General features: G+C 41.2%; 1 protein-coding gene across 2 annotated transcripts in view; it reads right to left on the reverse strand.

Moving 5' to 3' along the window:
• Nucleotides 1-6,045: 6,045 nt before the first annotated feature.
• Nucleotides 6,046-19,220, reverse strand: part of LOC143274808 (uncharacterized protein CXorf65 homolog) — a 40,474-nt gene continuing 27,299 nt past the window's right edge. For both annotated transcript variants that reach the window (XM_076578738.1, XM_076578737.1), the window contains exon 7: nucleotides 6,046-7,343. In XM_076578738.1, coding sequence (XP_076434853.1) covers nucleotides 7,195-7,343 — 149 coding nt within the window. In that variant the 3' untranslated portion in view covers nucleotides 6,046-7,194. The remainder of the gene's footprint in view (nucleotides 7,344-19,220) is intronic.

Consider the following 19,220-nt stretch of genomic DNA (forward strand, 5'->3'; position numbering starts at 1 on the left):
GCCTTCATGCAAGCCAGTTCCAGATTTGCTACTTAGCTTGTGGATGAATATGGAGGTAGCCACGGTACACATGGAACCTCTGGCGGCTCATTAAACTACAAAATATGTGCTGATGGCTCCACTATGGCATTTCTGCTGGCCTGTAGAGTCCATTAAATACATCAGAGTGACAATTAGCAAAGAACTCAGCTGGATGAAGCACACAGAGCACATCTACTCCAAGGCAAACAAATCCTAAGGCTTCTTGAAGAGCCAGTATCTTAAAAGTCAGCTCCCAGATCATCAGGGGATTGGCATACCCGTCATTTGTCTGTCCAGTACTGGCCATGCTGTACAAGCTGACAAACGGCAAGACTGGCCATGCTGTACAAACTGACAAACGGCAACTGAAGACTGGCCATGCTGTACTGTGACAAACTGACAAACGGCAAGAATGGCCATGCTGTACAGTGACAAACGGCAAGACTGGCCATGCTGTACAAACTGACAAACGGCAACTGAAGACTGGCCATGCTGTACTGTGACAAACTGACAAACAGCAAGAATGGCCATGCTGTACAGTGACAAACGGCAAGACTGGCCATGCTGTACAAACTGACAAACGGCAACTGAAGACTGGCCATGCTGTACTGTTACAAACTGACAAACGGCAAGAATGGCCATGCTGTACAAACTGACAAACGGCAAGACTGGCCATGCTGTACAGTGGCGAACGGCAAGAATGGCCATGCTGTACAAACTAACAAACGCCAGTACTGGCCATGCTGTACAAACTGACAAACGCCAGTACTGGCTATGCTGTACAAACTGACAAACGGCAAGACTGGTCATGCTGTACAAACTGACAAACGGCAAGACTGGTCATGCTGTACAAACTGACAAACGGCAAGACTGGTCATGCTGTACAAACTGACAAACGGCAAGACTGACCATGCTGTACAAACTGACAAACGGCAAGACTGGCCATGCTGAACAAACTGCAGCACGACGAAGTCCGCATGTCCTCAGGCCTTGAGGCAGAAGCACATCCATCCATCGCTGCGACAACAACACGCCCGCCCAGAACAGCCGTGTCCCAGCGGTACAGACAAGCAGGATTTATCCCCCAAAGCAATCCGCGACTAGAATGCCTTACTTCAGACAGCTGTGAAGACCAATGCCAAGTGCCTTGGCGTATCTTTGTCTAACATCACATTGTGTGAAGAGACATTACGCAAACACGATCCCAGACTTTGCCAACTGGAACATATGTGGTTACTTCAAAACTTGAAACTTCATACCAGCTTCTGTAAGGGCCTCGTTCGAAGCATTATGGAATTCGACGCCACAGTTTGGGACCCTCATCAACAAAACTCAGTAAACTGTCTTCAGCGGGTCAGGAGACGAGCTGCCAGGCGAGTCACACAGGGCTCTCGGTTCGTCTCAAGACACAGGCCAAGCTTGAACCTCTCCAGAGACGGGCGCAATAGCCGAGTGGTTAAAGCGTTGGACTTTCAATCTGAGGATCCGAGGTTCGAATCTCGGTAACGGCGCCTGGTGGGCAAAGGGTGGAGATTTTTCCGATCTCCCAGGTCAACACATGTGCAGATCTGCTAGTTCCTGAACCCTCTTCGTGTGTATGCGCAAGCAGAAGATCAAATACGCACGTTAAAGATTCTGCCGGTAATCCATGTCAGCGTTCGGTGGGTTATGGAAACAAGAACATACCCAGCATGCACAACCCCGAAAACGGCTGCATACATGGCAGGGTAAAAACGGTCATACACGTAAAAGCCCATTCGTGTACATACGAATGAACGTGGGAGTTGCAGCCCACGAACGAAGAAAAAGAAGAACCTCTCCAGAGCCACAGGAAGGCAACGTTCTTGTTTACCTCGAACCTCAGGCAGAGACTTTCCAACTCAACCTCGGCAGAAGGCAGCATGGAAAGCTGCTCGTTCTACGTCAGTTCCAGTGCCGAAGTATACAGACATCCCCCCCCTTCCCCCCCTTGGCTAACCGTATTTAGAATGCCTCTCCCTTCCACCTTCCCTGCCTTCATCAACCTTCTCTTTCGATTCCCCAGCTGCCTCCAGGTGAGTCGTCGAGGGCTGAGCAAGATCCATGCCCAACTGACACTCTCCCCACCCTCCACTGGCATGCAGGACCAATGAAAGTTAGAGCTGTGCCGTTCGGTGTATTCCTGGCGACCTACACACCATGTCAGTGGTACCCCCTTTTTCCTTGTTGATTTTCCCCTAGTAGACAGTCAGCGATCCAGTCCATGTGGGGGCATCGCTCAGTGTGATGGGCTGACCACATCATTGAAAAAGACACCTGATATCCTTATTCATCTATTTTAGTTTTTAGTCTGTTGGGCCATGAGTCAAATTGATTCAGATGCATTCCTGTATCATTGACAGTCGCATCAACATAGTGGCGGTTGTTGGTGGTCGTGACCAACTCGCTAAGGATGCCACAATATTTTTTTGGTAGTCGTATGAACTTCAAACCATCATTTAGATCGAAAACAATAGTTCACTACTTTCTATGAAAACTTGGACCGTACAGGGCCGTACACATAGAATGCATGACAGAACAATCCAAAATAAAAATGTCAAAATAAATGGCCAAGTGATGTCCGCGGATCGGAAAGAGATAAATATTTTCAAGGTGCTGATGAAGATGCTTATTCTTCTGTTTTTCTGATGGGTTGGACAATGCAGATATGATGGAAACGAGTCTATAGTTTGTTGGTTTTTATCACCGGGTTTTGAGTATAGGGATAAATTTTGCACATTTGAATCGGATGGAAATGATTGAAAAACAACAACAACAAACAACAACTTAAGATATGAACTGTAGGTCAGAGCGTCGGTAATTACTGGATAATGGAGTCTGTCAGTTTCTGTTTCTGTCTCCGTTCTGCAGTTCTCAACTGCAGTGATTTGCACGAATTATAACGGTCGATGTTCTCTCCTAGCCTTTGTCGTTCTCGTGTCATGCACCCGTTGTTGGTTCTTCTTCAGTTCATCATTTTCTGTGTGCAGATGATGGCACCATGTCTGGATATCAGCTATGAAGCTTGACAGTGGTGAGTAGGTTTTTTAAATTATTATTATTATTATTATTAATATTATTATTATTTTTTTTATAGAAAATTCATTCAGGCGCCTGTATGTGTCTTCAAAAACTTTTCTAATTCTTCCATCTTCTTGTGAAGGGTTGAAAAAATTCTGGGAGTGCACGTTTCATGACTCGAGTTGGAACTCCATCATCTAATCACCGTGTTGTGGGTTTGGAGTTCGCGGGCCCCAAACCACGATTTTTTTTATATTTAAATTATATATATATATATATATATATATATATATATATATATATATATATATATATATATATTATTGCTGTGCCAGCCCTGTGGTGAACACGATCACAGATGAACCCATCGTTCTAATGGGTGCGGTGGCCGAATGATTAGAGCTCGGGTTTCCTGAGTTCGATCCCCGGTTTCGGCACCCCTGGGGAGCGGGGGATCGGGGGAGCGGGGAATCGGGGGCTCGGGGGGTCGGGGGTGTTAAGGATGGAGATTTTTCCAATCTCCCAGGTCATCCATCATATGTGCAGACCCGCCAGTGCCTGCCGTGATCCCTCTTCGTTGGGTTGACATGTAAAAGATCAAATGCGCACGTTGAAGATCGTGCAGTTCATGTCAGCGTTCGGTGGGTTACAGAAACAAAACCATACCCATCGTGCACCACCCGGAAACGGAGTATATATATATATATATATAATACTCCGTGGATGCAGCCCACGAACGCAGAAGAACCCAACGTTCTGTGCCTGTTCTGCGTAGAGAAAATACTCCCCACTTCTCTCCCATGAGGCTGCGTTTACGCTTTGTATGCCAGGTTTAGGATTTCTGTGTGTGCCACTGAGCATCAAAGTGTAAACGATTGAGGAACAGAATCTCTTTTTTTTGGTCAGAAACCAGAACTTGTGCCTGCATGGTGTTACATTTCTCTGCTTGTCTTTTGAGGGATCATCCATGATCTCAACATCCATGCATTTGGGGAAATTATGACAAAAACACTGATGAACAATGCTAGGGAGAGAGAGAGAGAGAGAGAGAGAGAGACAGACAGACAGACAGACAGACAGACAGACGAAGAGAGATCACACACACCGGCCCACGATCGCATGCACGAACACATTGCATTACAACACAATTTCACGGAAATCATCCCATTTACTGATACCAAGAATACCTTTCAACACATCATTATCATATACACCATTATCATAATTGTGTTGCATGGGCAATAACTAACGGCAATGCTAAAACTAAAAGAATCACACACACACACACACACACACACACACACACACACAACGCGTGGTCTCCCTCTCTCCCACAATCTTTCTCTCTCCCTCCACTACACTGGACCTAAACGACATTACTGAATATCAAACTGAATCTGCACCACCCAATAAAATGGCATTGTATCTTTTAAATAGCATGTTAGTGTTGTTTAGAATAATTTTGTTAGGTCAGGAACTGAATAAGCACTCAGTCAGATAAGTAAACAATTGTTGTCTTGATCATGATCACATCACTCATAATAACAAGATCCATGTTTATTATAAAAACACAAGAAAAATACATTCATATCAGTCGGGACATGGGGAGTGTGTGTGTGTGTGTGTGTGTGTGTGAGAGAGAGAGAGAGAGAGAGAGAGAGAGAGAATTCACCACAGAATGTGTTTCATTTCGAATGGTACAATGCCATTGAAAATAACACACAAGCTGTTTGCTTTACAGACATATTAAGACGAAAACCGAAAATGTGTAAGTACATGGGCACATCATACTTACCTACTTGACATTAATGTATTACCCTTTCTTACATTTTGGTGCAGATATCATGAACTGGAAACAGAACTAGACAAACACAGTGATATTTTGAAGGGAAGATAGAATGTGCAGAGAATGTGATATGAACAAATTACGAGCTGACTTTCATTTCATTTTTGATTGAAACAATTGGAATAATACGACATGTGTTTGATTCGCTGATCTGAATGATGGTTTCGTTCTCTCTGACTGTTACCATTCACTCGCACTGTACCCTTTCACTCGCGTGGTGTACCCTCTCCGTGTGAATTAAAAAAAGAAAAAAAGGAAAAAAAAAAGGGCGACAAAAAATTGCAAAGATGCTGTCCCTTTAAAAGACGCTCGAAACACTGGTCTCTATCTACCAGTGAACAAAACATTCAGAGGATGATACTTGCGCGTTGTTTCCCCTTCTTCCCATACAACTGTGCATTCCTGATCTTTCATCTTCCCTCACCCACGCCCTTTCGGCTGTTCGTCCTCTTTCTCCTCTGTCACTCCAAGTTTCTGCCCCTTCCCCTGTATTTCTCATTACCAGTATGCACCCCGTCGTCCTATTACCGTTGTTCTGTGTTTTCTTCTTCTTCTTCTTTTGTTGTTGTTGTATCATCAGTGATTTACCCATTTTCTTTCTCATGCATTACCTCCCTTTCCCATGCACACGCCGTCATTACCTCCCCTTCTCATGCACACGCCGTCATCATAGTTACCTCCCCTTCTCATGCACACTTCCCGGCAATGCACACGCCGTCATTACCCCCTCTTCCCATGCACACGCCGTCATTACCCCCTCTTCCCATGCACACGCCGTCATTACCTCCCCTTCTCATGCACACGCCGTCATCACCTCCCCTTCTCATGCACACGCCGTCATTACCTCCCCTTCTCATGCACACTTCTCATGCACACGCCGTCATTACCTCCCCTTCTCATGCACACGCCGTCATTACCCCCCCTTCTCATGCACACGCCGTCATTACCTCCCCTTCTCATGCACGCTTCTCATGCACACGCCGTCATTACGTCCCCTTCTCATGCACACGCCGTCATTACCTCCCCTTCTCATGCACACTTCTCATGCACACGCCGTCATTACGTCCCCTTCTCATGCACACGCCGTAATTACCTCCCCTTCTCATGCACACTTCTCATGCAGACGCCGTCATTACGTCCCCTTCTCATGCATATGCCGTCATTACCTCCCCTTCTCATGCACGCTTCTCTCCCCTTCTCATGCACACGCCGTCTTTCTTTTGTTCTCATTCATCCTATTCCTCCCCCGCTCCAGTGTGTCTTCCTGAGCACTGCTTCGAACCTACCTGTCTTTACGTCTCTGTATCTTCACTGCTCCTGTCCTTCTCCCCCCCCCCCCCCGCCCCCGCACCTGCACGCTGGGTGCATTTACCTTCGTCCTGACCCAGCGGGTATACATGTCGTTCCCGTCACCTCGTTACTGACTTTTTGGAAAACAAAAACCACTGCAATAACCTTTCCTTTCCTCCCATAAAGAAAGATCACCACGCATGGTGATGTATTTATCCCTGAAGATGAAATGTTTTGTCACGAAAAAAAAAAAGGAAAAAAATGCTAGTATAATCCTGTTCTGGGGTTTGTTTTGGTCACCAATGTTTCGGCCTCTCTGTGCTTTTGTTTTAGATTAAAAAAAAAAAAAAAAAAAAAAAAAAAAAAAAAGGAACTGGTACGAGCTCATGGGTCGGAAATCATATACCTTGTGACCCTTTCCAACGAATGAGTCCAATGTCACTACTTGGTCATTTTTCAGTTATCTATAATTGTTTCCCGATTGTGCTTCCAAACCTGGAGCTTTTTTCCACTACAAGCGAAATCTACATTCAAAACAAAGATTTGTATGAGCCTTAATCTTCTGTAAAAAGCACGCTTTTTACAAATCATTCTAGTGGTGGTTATTGCTGTTGTTGAAAAACAGGATCAAACAGATATTCATAGTTTGGGCTCATGTCACATTCTTTTGGATATGAACCTCAGTCAAGTGCGTGTGTACAAAAACCGTACACAATTGCTCAACACGAAGATCTGACAGGGTTATTAAAAAAAAAAAGTTTTCTGACATGCTCAGAACCATCATACCATTTATCAGGAAGAAAATAAAATGTTTCCAAAGTCAGAACAAAATCCTCACTTTTGTGAATTCTTTTTCTTCTTATTTAAAAAAATCAGTCAAGAGGCCAAAGGAACACACTGTACACTTGCTAGCTAAGTCTCATCTTCTTGTGAACGAACGGCACCGTAATAAGTCAGCAGTCCTCTAAACAGTATAGTTATCATCGTTGTCGGTAGACTCATTTGCCTTGTTTTGACCGCCGTTCGCCGCTGACGGGTCTCTTTCCCGCCGATTCTGGCTTGGCACTGTTCCGATTTGGGCGCAGGTTTTTCCGGGATTTGTTCATCTTGTTTCGCGTCGAGGGTCTCGACAGGTTGTTCAGCTTGACTGAAACAAGTGCACAATGATGTTTGTGAAACAGGTCTACATTGACAATGGTATGTGTGAAACAGGTGTACATAGACGTTGGAGTGTGTGTGAAACAGGTGTACATTGACAATGGTGTGTGTGTGAAACAGGTGTACATTGACAATGGTGTGTGTGTGAAACAGGTGTACACAGACAATGGTGTGTGTGAAACAGGTGTACATTGAAAATGGTGTGTGTGTGTGTGTGTGTGAAACAGGTGTACATTGACAATAGCGTGTGTGTGAAACAGGTGTACATTGACAATGGTGTGTGTGAAACAGGTGTACATTGACAATGGTGTGTGTGAAATAGGTGTACATTGACAATGGTGTGTGTGAAACAGGTGTACATTGACAATGGTGTGTGTGAAACAGGTGTGCATTGACAACGATGTGTGTGAAACAGGTGTGCATTGACAACGATGTGTGTGAAACAGGTATACATTGACAATGATGTGTGTGAAACGGGTGTACATTGACACTGACATGTGTGAAATAGGGATACATTGACAATGAAGTGTGTGAAACAGGTGTACATTGACAACGATGTGTGTGAAACAGGTGTATACTGACAATGGTGTGTGTGTGAAACAGGTGTACATTGACAATGGTGTGTGTGTGAAACAGGTGTACATTAACAATGGTGTGTGTGTGAAACAGGTGTACATTGACAATAGCGTGTGTGTGAAACAGGTGTACATTGACAATGATGTGTGTGAAACAGGTGTACATTGACAACGATGTGTGTGAAACAGGTGTACACTGACAATGGTGTGTGTGTGTGTGAAACAGGTGTACATTGACAATGGCGTGTGTGTGAAACAGGTGTACATTGACAACGATGTGTGTGAAACAGGTGTACATTGACAATGATGTGTGTGAAACAGGTGTACATTGACAATGGTGTGTGTGAAATAGGTGTACATTGACAATGAAGTGTGTGTGTGAAACAGGTGTACATTGACAATGGTGTGTGTGAAATAGGTGTACATTGACAATGGTGTGTGTGTGAAACAGGTGTACATTGACAATGATGTGTGTGAAACAGGTGTACATTGACAATGATGTGTGTGAAACAGGTGTACATTGACAATGGAGTGTGTGTGTGTGTGAAATAGGTGTACATTGACAACGATGTGTGTGAAACAGGTATACATTGACAATGATGTGTGTGAAACAGGTGTACACTGACAATGGTGTGTGTGAAATAGGTGTACATTGACAATGGAGTGTGTGTGAAACAGGTGTACATTGACAATGATGTGTGTGAAACAGGTGTACATTGACAATGATGTGTGTGAAACAGGTGTACATTGACAATGGAGTGTGTGTGTGTGTGAAATAGGTGTACATTGACAACGATGTGTGTGAAACAGGTATACATTGACAATGATGTGTGTGAAACAGGTGTACACTGACAATGGTGTGTGTGAAATAGGTGTACATTGACAATGGAGTGTGTGTGAAACAGGTGTACATTGACAACGATGTGTGTGAAACAGGTGTACATTGACAATGATGTGTGTGAAATAAGTATACACTGACAATGATGTGAGTGAAACAGGTGTACATTGACAATGGTGTGTATGAAAACAGGTGTATATTAACAATGATGTTTGTGAAACAGGTGTACACTGACAATGGTATGTGTGTGAAACAGGTGTACATTAACAATGATGTGTGTGAAACAGATGTACATTGACAATGGTGTGTGTGTGTGTGTGTGTGTGTGTGTGTGTGTGTGTGAAACAGGTATACATAGACCATAGAGTGTGTGAAACAGGCGTACACTGACAACCATGTGTGTGAAACAGGTGTACATTGACAATGGTGTGTATGAAACAGGTGTACATTAACAATGATGTGTGTGAAACAGGTGTACATTGACAATGGTGTGTGTGTGTGTGTGTGTGTGTGTGTGTGTGTGTGTGTGAAACAGGTATACATTGCCAAGGTGTGTGTGAAACAGGTGTACATTGACAACGATGTGTGTGAAACAGGTGTACACTGTCAATGGTGTGTGTGAAACACGTGTACATTGACAATGGTGTGTGTGTGTGTGTGTATGTGTGTGTGTGAAACAGGTGTACATTGACAACGATGTGTGTGAAACAGGTGTACATAGACCATGGTGTGTGTGAAACAGGTGTACATTGACAATGGTGTGTGTGAAACAGGTGTACATTGACAACGGTGTGTGTGAAACAGGTGTACATTGACAACGGTGTGTGTGAAACAGGTGTACACTGACAACGATGTGTGTGAAACAGGTGTACATTGACAACGATGTGTGTGAAACAGGTGTACACTGACAACGATGTGTGTGAAACAGGTGTACATTGACAATGATGTGTGTGAAACAGGTGTACACTGACAATGATGTGTGTGAAACAGGTGCACACTGACAATGGTGTGTGTGAAACAGGTGTACATTGACAATGATGTGTGTGAAACAGGTGTACATTGATAATGATGTGTGTGAAACCTGTGTACATAGACCATGGAGTGTGTGAAACTGGTGTACATTGACAACGATGTGTGTTAAACAGGTGTACATTGACAATGATGTGTGTGAAACAGGTGTGCATTGACAAGGGTGTGTGTGTGAAACAGGTGTACATTGACAACGATGTGTGTGAAACAGGTGTACATTGAAAACTATGTGTGTGAAACAGGTGTACATAGACCATGGAGTGTGTGTGTGTGATGTGTGTGTGTGTGTGTGTGTGTGTGTGTGTGAAACAGGTGTACATTGACAAGGATGTGTGTGAAACAGGTGTACACTGACAAGGATGTGTGTGAAACAGGTGTACATTGACAAGGATGTGTGTGAAACAGGTGTACACTGACAAGGATGTGTGTGAAACAGGTGTGAGAACGAACGAACGAACGAAATTTTATTTTACGAGGGTAAAGGAGTAAGCACAAAGTACTTGTTTACATCCAGCCCTCTGGGCATAAATAATAATTGGGGAAAAAAAAAGAAGCGAGAGTCAATTCACAACACCAACGTCAAAATTACATAAGCATGTGCAAACATAAACATAGAACTTATGTACAATACAATATCGCGATAGATGAATAACAACGAGGACAATAGGGTAGGGGCGTGGTGGAAAGCGGAAGGAAGAATGGACAAGGGGAAGAGTAAAGAAGGTAGGGGAGGCTGACTGAACAGACAGATATAGTGACAGTGACAGTGGAGACAGACATAGAGAGAGACTGACAGGGGAGGAGAGAGGCGTATATATATATATATATATATATATATATATATATATATATATATATATAGATATATATAGATAGATAGATAGATAGATATTGACAATCTATACATGTTTGTTGTTTATAATTGATATGTGTCACATATTCACATGTTTTTCAATAAATGTGCACGATATATGTTTTTTAAAGTTAGGGATGCTTTTTACAGTGTTTACATTGAGGCAGGATAATAATTCATTCCATAAACAGCCCCCTGAATAAGACAGACTAGATTTTAAAAGATCGATCCTCGGAAGTGGTACCATAACTTTATTAAGATGACGATGAGTGTTGGTTACAAATTTATTCTTCAGTGAGGGGGTAGCAAATCCAGACATGATTTTGAACATAAATAGACCTTTGTTAAATAGAAGTTTTGTTTTCAGTGGGAGGATATCGAGAGCTTTATAATCAGATACAGTCAATGATGAAGATTTTAAAAGAATCAATTTTACAGCTCTTCTATGCAGACTCAATAGAGGTTTTATAATACTGTCACTCGCCGAATCCCACACTGTCGAAGCACAGTTAATGTGTGATTCTATATAAGCACTGACAAATAGTTTTCGGCAGTGAAGATCCAAAAAGTGTTTAATTCTAGACAGTTGATAGATATTTTTTTTATACCTGTTTGCATAACAGAGAAATATGATGTGACCATGATAAATTATCATCGATAGTGATGCCAAGGATTTTATGGTGGTCAACTTCTTCAATCTTGTCGCCTTTGATGAAAATAGGCGAACAGTTTATGGACATATTTTGACGTTTTTGTCTTGTTGTGATTATTTGAAATTTTGTTTTTTTAGGATGGAGACACACGTGGTTTAGTTCGGACCATTCAATCAATTGGTCAATACTTTCCTGAAGAGAAAGAGACACGATACATAGGTTAGTATGATTAGTATGAATGGTGGTGTCATCAGGAAACATTTCACATGGTGTCTTGATAGATAAGGGTAGGTCATTAATATATGCAGAAAATAAGATAGGTCCCAAAACAAAAACTTGAGGTGCACCGTAGTTAATTGGTAATAACATTGATTTTGAACCATTTGTGAACACAAGTTGTTTTCTTTCAGAGAGAAAAGATGAGATAAGTTCTAATGTATTTAAAGACAAACCATAAATCTTTAGTTTTTTTTAGAGGGAGGGAATGATCAATCACATCAAAAGCTTTCATAAAGTCGACAACAAGAGCTCCAGTAATTTCGTTATTAATGTTAGTAAGCCATTGATCTACTAATTTGTTAGTGCAGAATGACATGAGTGATTAGCTCTAAATCCAGGCTGATTTGGATGGAACAAGTCAAAATTATTAAAATGCTTAAGAATATGTTTATTTATATGATTTTCCAGGGGTTTTGATAATATTGGCAAAATAGAAATTGGTCTGTAGTTTGATGGTTCAGAGCGATCACCATTCTTATATACAGGAATAACTTTAGCAGTTTTGAACGTTTTGGGGATCTTATTTTTTGTAATACTTAAATTGTATATGTATGTAAGGGATTCTGCTATTATAGGAGCTAAGAGTTTTAATATTTTTCCATCTATGCCATCAAGACCTCTTGTACTAGTTTGTTTTAAATGGATCAGAGCATTATAAACTTCATGTACACATATGAAAGGAATAATTAATGTGGATGAAATATTTTTGATTTACAGAATTTTAACAGAGCATCTAGAGAGTTAAGGTTTGATTTGTCTGATTTTATAATTGAAGTAGCTATGTTACAGAAATGTGTGTTAAGTCTATCTGTGGATATGTCTGTGAGTGATGTAATTTGTGTGGCTTTATTCTTATTTTTCAACTGATTTATGGCTTTCCACAAAGGCTTACTGTCAGACTTAGAAGTGATCAACTTTTGAAAATATTTCTTTTTCGCTAAACGTTTTAAGTTATTTACTGCATTTCTTTGTTTTTGAAAATCTTCTCAGGTTCCAGCTGATAAAAGAAAATCTCTGAAATCGATGGCGTCTTCTATGTCTCTCGTTATCCAAGGCTTTTTCAGACTGGTTTTTACACGTTGAGTTTTGAATGGGGCGTGTTTGTTGTAAATGTTGAGGAAATTATGATACCATATTTCAAACGCTTCATCTGGATCAGTAAACTGATAAACGAGAGACATAGAAGAGTTCATCAGGTCCATCAAGAATGAATTTGGGTCAAATTTTAAATAACTTCTGTATGTGATAACTTTATGACAGTTTTTTGGTATCTTGATACCTTTTTTTTAGACCATGTGATACAAACTGGAAAGTGGTCGCTACAGCCAAAGGTTGGAGAGCATATTTCAGAAAGTCTTTGTGGAAGTTGTGTATATGTGGTCGATGAGTGTTTTTGAAGTGCGAGTGACTCGTGTTGGTTTGTCGATTAACTGATTGAGATGAAAGGATTCGTATGTTTGTTTCCAGTTCAAATTACATTTCAGTAAATCTATATTAAAGTCACCCAATAAAATAATTTCATTTGAGAGCAGAGAAGCGTCTTCCATCATTAGCGTGAACTTATCCATCCAGTCAACGTGCTCTGCAGGATTCCTATAGATAAAGCCTATAAGAAACGGTTCCGATTTTTTAAAGTGTACCTGGATCCATACTGATTCAACATGGTGGTTTTCGAGTGATTGAATTCTTTTGAATCTGATATGTTCATGAACATAAATAAGTAAGCCCGTTTCCTTTGGATTGAAAGGATCCTTACGAACGACATTATATCCAGGCATGGTTAGGTCAGAGTCTGACATATGTTCTGATAATCTTGATTCACCAAATCCAAAAATGTGAAAGTTTTTTTTTCCAAAATTATTCAATATATCAGAAACATCAGATAACTTATTAATCATATGATTGACATTAAGAAAGCCTACTCTCAAACCTTCTCCCACTGGCCAGATTGTATAGGAAAAGTAACAATAATAATAATGTCAAGTAGATAGCAAGCAAACTGAGAAAAAAAGAGTAAATTCTGAAGATCAAACACTATAAGGAAGAAATAATCAATCAAGCAAAACCAATTAAATGAGCAAATTATGGGGTAGATAACAATTTCACCTTATGGTAACGGGCGAAAAATGAAAGTTATTATATATAGAGAGAAAACTCAGGACTCCTCAATCGTATCAGTGGTACTAATTATATTAATGGGCAAGGCAACTTATCAGCTGATCCGGAACATGTGTGAGCAACCTTAGGGGTTTATGATTACAAAGAAAACAAACAACTCATACTTCATACGCATGTGCAAGTTAACCCCAACCCCAACCCTCCCCCACCCTCCCCGATATTTCGATACTTGCAACAACAACAAATAAACCACCACCACCACCAACAACAACAAAATTAAAGAAAACGACAAATATTGAAAGGAAAACAACATCATCCATGACTCTGTAACTGGCGAAAGATTAAACACTGAGTCATATCTATTTAGAATAGTGTGGGGACACATGGGGGAAAGAGTCGGCAGGAGGGGCACGAGGGGGTGACGTAACAAGAAGAAGTCAAGAAGCATGATATGATGGAAATGTGCGCTGTTGTGACAACAAGCGGGAAGCCATGTGTAACAATTGTTCTGCATATGGATGGATTTGGTTTGGAGACTGTGTTTGTTCGTCTGTCTGTATTTTGCCTAGGAAAGTTATTATATGAGACACCGTTTTGATCTGTGTAGTGTGGTTGACGTGCGACAGGGACAGAATTGTACGGTGAGGCTGGGTAGGGGGGGGTACTGACTGGAATGTAAGATTGGTGTTCTCCTACTATTTAAGCTGGGAGTAAGAGGAGGGAAATGATAACTGGATTATATGGGCGGAAATGGTTGCTCAAAAACCTGATCATGTGCATCGCCAGTTACGTCAGCTTGATGTGTTCGCCTCAATTCTGCCTGTGAATGATAAGCAGAGGAATGATCATTACGCAGTGGAACATTTCTGTTGTTCCACTCTTTGTTAGTCTTGTAAAGGCCTTCTTGACGGAGACCTGTCCGCCACAGATTTTTAAAAGTTGCAGCCAGAAGAGCAGTTCCTCTGGCATTAGGGTGTTTTACGCTGCTGTAAAGGTTGGTGTTTGGTGCGAATGTTGGAAAATTATTGATGTAAAGGACTTTTTGTTGGTCACATGTGATTTGAAGGTTACGGTTCAAGGGAAGGATGATGCTGTTCAAGTGATGTTTGCCTCTGGCAGGAAGGATTACACTCAGGCTCAAGCGTGCTTCTGGGAATTTATTTCGACATAACAGGATTAGTTTAGTCCATGTGTCGGTTGACACAGGACCTGATGAACAGGAATTTATGCCAACATGAATGAGCACGTCTTACAGATTTGGAGTAACAGGTAATGCATTAAGCCAATAGCAGAGGTTTTCAACACACATTCCTGGAACACATATTTTGAATAAATAGGACTGATGGGGCGCTAACCATCTGGCGTTGATGAAACGAATGACAGAGTCACCAATTAGAAGTATAGATGCTTTGTCTGGAATCGACATGCTGTTCAGTGTTTCTTGGGGAGTTGTTGACAGAGCTTTAGTTGTTGGTTTACTATTTACCATGGTAACTCTATCTACCGGAGGGACCGCGTCAGCTGGGATGCTATTCTCTGCACTCGAGAGCACAGAGAAAGGGTTAGATGTAGAAACTGAGTAATGAAAAGAGTTTCCATGTTCATCATTGTAATCAGAAGAGGGGGCTGGTGTACTGTCCGGTTTGTTTTCACGCGGAGGACAGTGTTTAGGGGATGGTGTCACTGTCTGGAATTCCGCCCGTGCACAGCTCTCTGGTAAAACAGAGGGCTTAGCTACAGTATCATGACTTGGGGCGGTTTGATGGTAGGGAATTGTGTCTGTTTCTGTGCTTACAACTACACTTGAAGGTTTGTCGGGGACGTGAACTGACGTTGAAGCGTGCGGGTCACTGGTCACGACGTCCCGCTAATTGTGCTAATTGTGGCGCACAGAAGCAATCTTCCGTTGTCAGTTGTCGCCAGTATCAGTATAAGGAGCCATGCCTTCAGCACAACTAACCTTTCGGATCGCCTGTGGCACCTTTCTCCCAGTCTACATTTCCTTCATGTCGAAGAGGGCCGCTGAGAAGAAAGCAATGCACTTCGCCATGTTGACAGCGCGAACCAAACTGCACGGTGTCACCCTTGGCCTGCTCCTCACCCTTTTGTTTTGGGGCAATTTGCTGTTGAGGTGTGGAGACGTGGAGCAGAACCCTGGACCTGGACCCAAGGCGGACGGCATGAGGCAGACCAGGTTGGGCAGTAGCGGACGCAGGGCCAGCACGGACAGAACCACCACCTCCGACAGCAGCGGGCAGACAACTCCATCGCAGCAGCCTACTCTTGCCGATGTCATGGACCAACTTCAGTCTTTGAACAGTAAGTTCAGTGATATGTACAGCAGAGTTGGTGGCATGGAACAATCCATGAAGGAACTGAGTGGACAATATGGTGTATTGTGTGATGGCATAAACGATTTAAGGGAGGAGGTCGCGGTACTCCGAAAAGAGAATGATGACTTAGCAAAGGCAAATGCTGATCTGTTGTCAAGGATTGTACAGTTAGAACAGAAAAGTGATGATTTAGAAGGCAGGTCTAAGAGAAACAATCTCATTTTCTATGGAATAGCAAGAGATCAGAATGAGACAAGTTACCAATGTGAAGGAAAAGTGCAGGATCTTCTTACAGATAAATTAGATATGAGTCAGCACACCGAACTAGACCGGGTCCATCGTTTGAATAGCAAGCCAGACTCCCCCATCATTGCTAGGTGCTGCTTCTATAAAGACAAGGTTCAAATTCTCAAAGCAAAAAGAAAACTGCAGGGAACTAATGTCTTTGTGGGGGAAGAATTCTCCTACCGAGTGAGGGAAGTTAGACGCAAGCTCTCTCCTCATCTGAAGAAAGCCAGAAACGAGGGAAAAAGAGCCACAATGGTCTTTGACCATCTGCTTATAGATGGCAAGAAGTACTTCCTCGGTAGTCAGGACACCTTGCAGGAGTCCAGATAGGAAGTTGGCCAGCCAGTCTGTGTACAGTGTTTTTCTCCTGCAGAAAAAGGGAACAGAGAAAACAGAGCACCGTCTGTGTGCTCACCTGTTGCAAGTGTCAGTGACATGCGCGAACCCTGTTATATAGGTCAGGGAAGCGAGGCCGAGCATTCGGCTGACAGAAAAAACGAGCACGTGCAAGAGCGTGAAAATGTAAACAAACCCTTTTCTTTTTTGTTGTGGAATGTGCATGGTTTGCTGTCAAAAATTGTTGATCCTGATTTCGTTTCATTTGTTTGTGGATTTGATTTCGTTTGTTTAGTTGAAACTTTTATGGAGGATTACCAGTTTGATGTCTTTGCAGGATATACACCTTTTTATAAATCTGCAGTAAAATTCACTAGACAGGGGAGACGATCAGGAGGATTACTTTGCTTGGTAAGAAATGAAATTGTTGCCCATGTGAAACATGTTGTCATTGATTACATTAACGTATGTATATTTTTGATTGACAAAGAGTTATTTGGAATAGATAAGGATGTCCTTTATGTATGTTCATACGTACCTCCAGAAGGTTCTCCGTTTTATGTTCATTTTGAAATTGACAATGGAATAAAAGTGCTTGAAGACTGTTTGACCGATTTATTGTTGGAGAAAGACGTATACGTTATTCTAAATGGGGATTTGAATAGCAGAACATCTAACATTTCTCAAGATCATACTGTAGAAGATATCTTTGATGTGCAACAACGTAGCCAATCCCTTTTGTTTTACTCGTTCTTCTAATGATCGTAATTTAAATAGTTATGGGAAATTATTACTGAACATGTGCACTGCATTAGGTTTGAATATTTTGAATGGTATGTGTAAAGGCGACCTTGAAGGTTGTTATACATATATATCTGATTCAGGGTGCAGTGTTATTGATTATTTTATCTTATCAAATGAACTTTTTACAATGTTGTATGACTCATGTGAATTATCTGTTATTGAACGAATTGACTCTGACCATTTACCAGTGACAATGCGAGCTGTTTTTCCAAATGAAAACCAGTGTGTTGTTAATGACGATGAAAACTACTATGCTTCATATAGATTTGTATGGAATGATGAATATGTCCATTTATATACTTCCACTTTATGTAGTGAAGACATGAGGATGAAAATAGACACAGCTATTGGTTTAATCGATACTGATGTTAATAAAGCTCTTAGAGTGTTTAATGATTGTATTAGAGAAAGTGCAGACTGCATGAAGAAAAGTATATCTTTCAATAACGATAAGAAAACAAACAATTGGTTTGATCAGGAATGTGCTCATGCTAAAAGAAAAACGAGAAGACTGTTACGTAAATATCGTCGTACCAAAAAAATCGAGGATAGTAATGAATATTTAATTTGCAAACGTGAGTATAAATATCTACTTAAGAGAAAGAAGAAACATTATGATAGATCTATGTTAGATAAACTTACAACGACAGTTAATAACCAAAAAGAATTTTGGGATGCTGTTCGCGGGGCGTCGTTTAAAAGAAAACAATATAGGAATAATATTTCAGTTGACATGTGGTTTCAGCATTTTCAAGCTTTGTTAGAACAGGACGTTGATAGTGTTCTATACGATGACAGGCCTGATGTTCAGTCAGAGGACTATATGAATCGTCCGATCTCTAAAGAAGAAACATTACTTGCTTTTAGAAAATTAAAAAGTCGAAAGGCAGCTGGTCCTGATGGCATAATTGCTGAATTATTTCAGAACTCGAATGACCAGGTAGTGCATTTTTTCTTTAAAATGTTTAATAAACTTTTTGATCATGGCATATTTCCAGATGATTGGACTGAGTCTGTGATTCATCCAATCTTTAAGAAAGGCGATATTAATGACCCAAACAATTACAGAGGCATTTCTTTGACTGACGTTAGTAGTAAACTGTTTGGAATAATCATTAATAACAGGTTACAGGAGTGGGTGGAAGAAAATGATATCACAGGTGATTTTCAAGCTGGGTTTAAAAGGGGATATTCTACAGTCGACCACATGTTCACTTTGTTAGCCCTTGTTCAAAAACAATTTTCATTCAATCGTAAACTATATGTAGCGTTCATAGACTTTGAAAAGGCTTTTGATTCCATAAACAGAAACCTTCTCTGGCCAGTTCTTTTAAAAAGTGGTATAACAGGTAAACTGTATAGATGTGTTAGAAGTATGTATGATGTTGTCAAAGCAAGAGTACGGTGTGGCGCTAGATTGACTGATTACATTTCATGTACATCTGGAGTCAGACAAGGTGATGCATGTAGCCCAATTCTTTTTTCTTTGTTTATAAATGAACTAGCAATAGAGGTAATTAATAATGGTAGGCATGGTGCCATGTTTTCACTTGATGCATTTGAATTGTTTATTCTTTTGTTGGCTGATGATGTTGTTTTGATTTCAGAGACTGTTGTAGGATTACAAACACAATTGAATAGTCTACAGCGTGCAGCTACATCTCTACAGTTAAAAGTAAATATGTCTAAAAGCAATATTATTGTATTTCGGAAGGGTGGATATTTAAGTGTAAGAGAACGATGGTTTTATGATGGTGAGA

Source organism: Babylonia areolata, chromosome 29 (assembly GCF_041734735.1).
Source record: "Babylonia areolata isolate BAREFJ2019XMU chromosome 29, ASM4173473v1, whole genome shotgun sequence".
NCBI classification, from domain to species: Eukaryota; Metazoa; Mollusca; class Gastropoda; order Neogastropoda; family Buccinidae; genus Babylonia; species Babylonia areolata.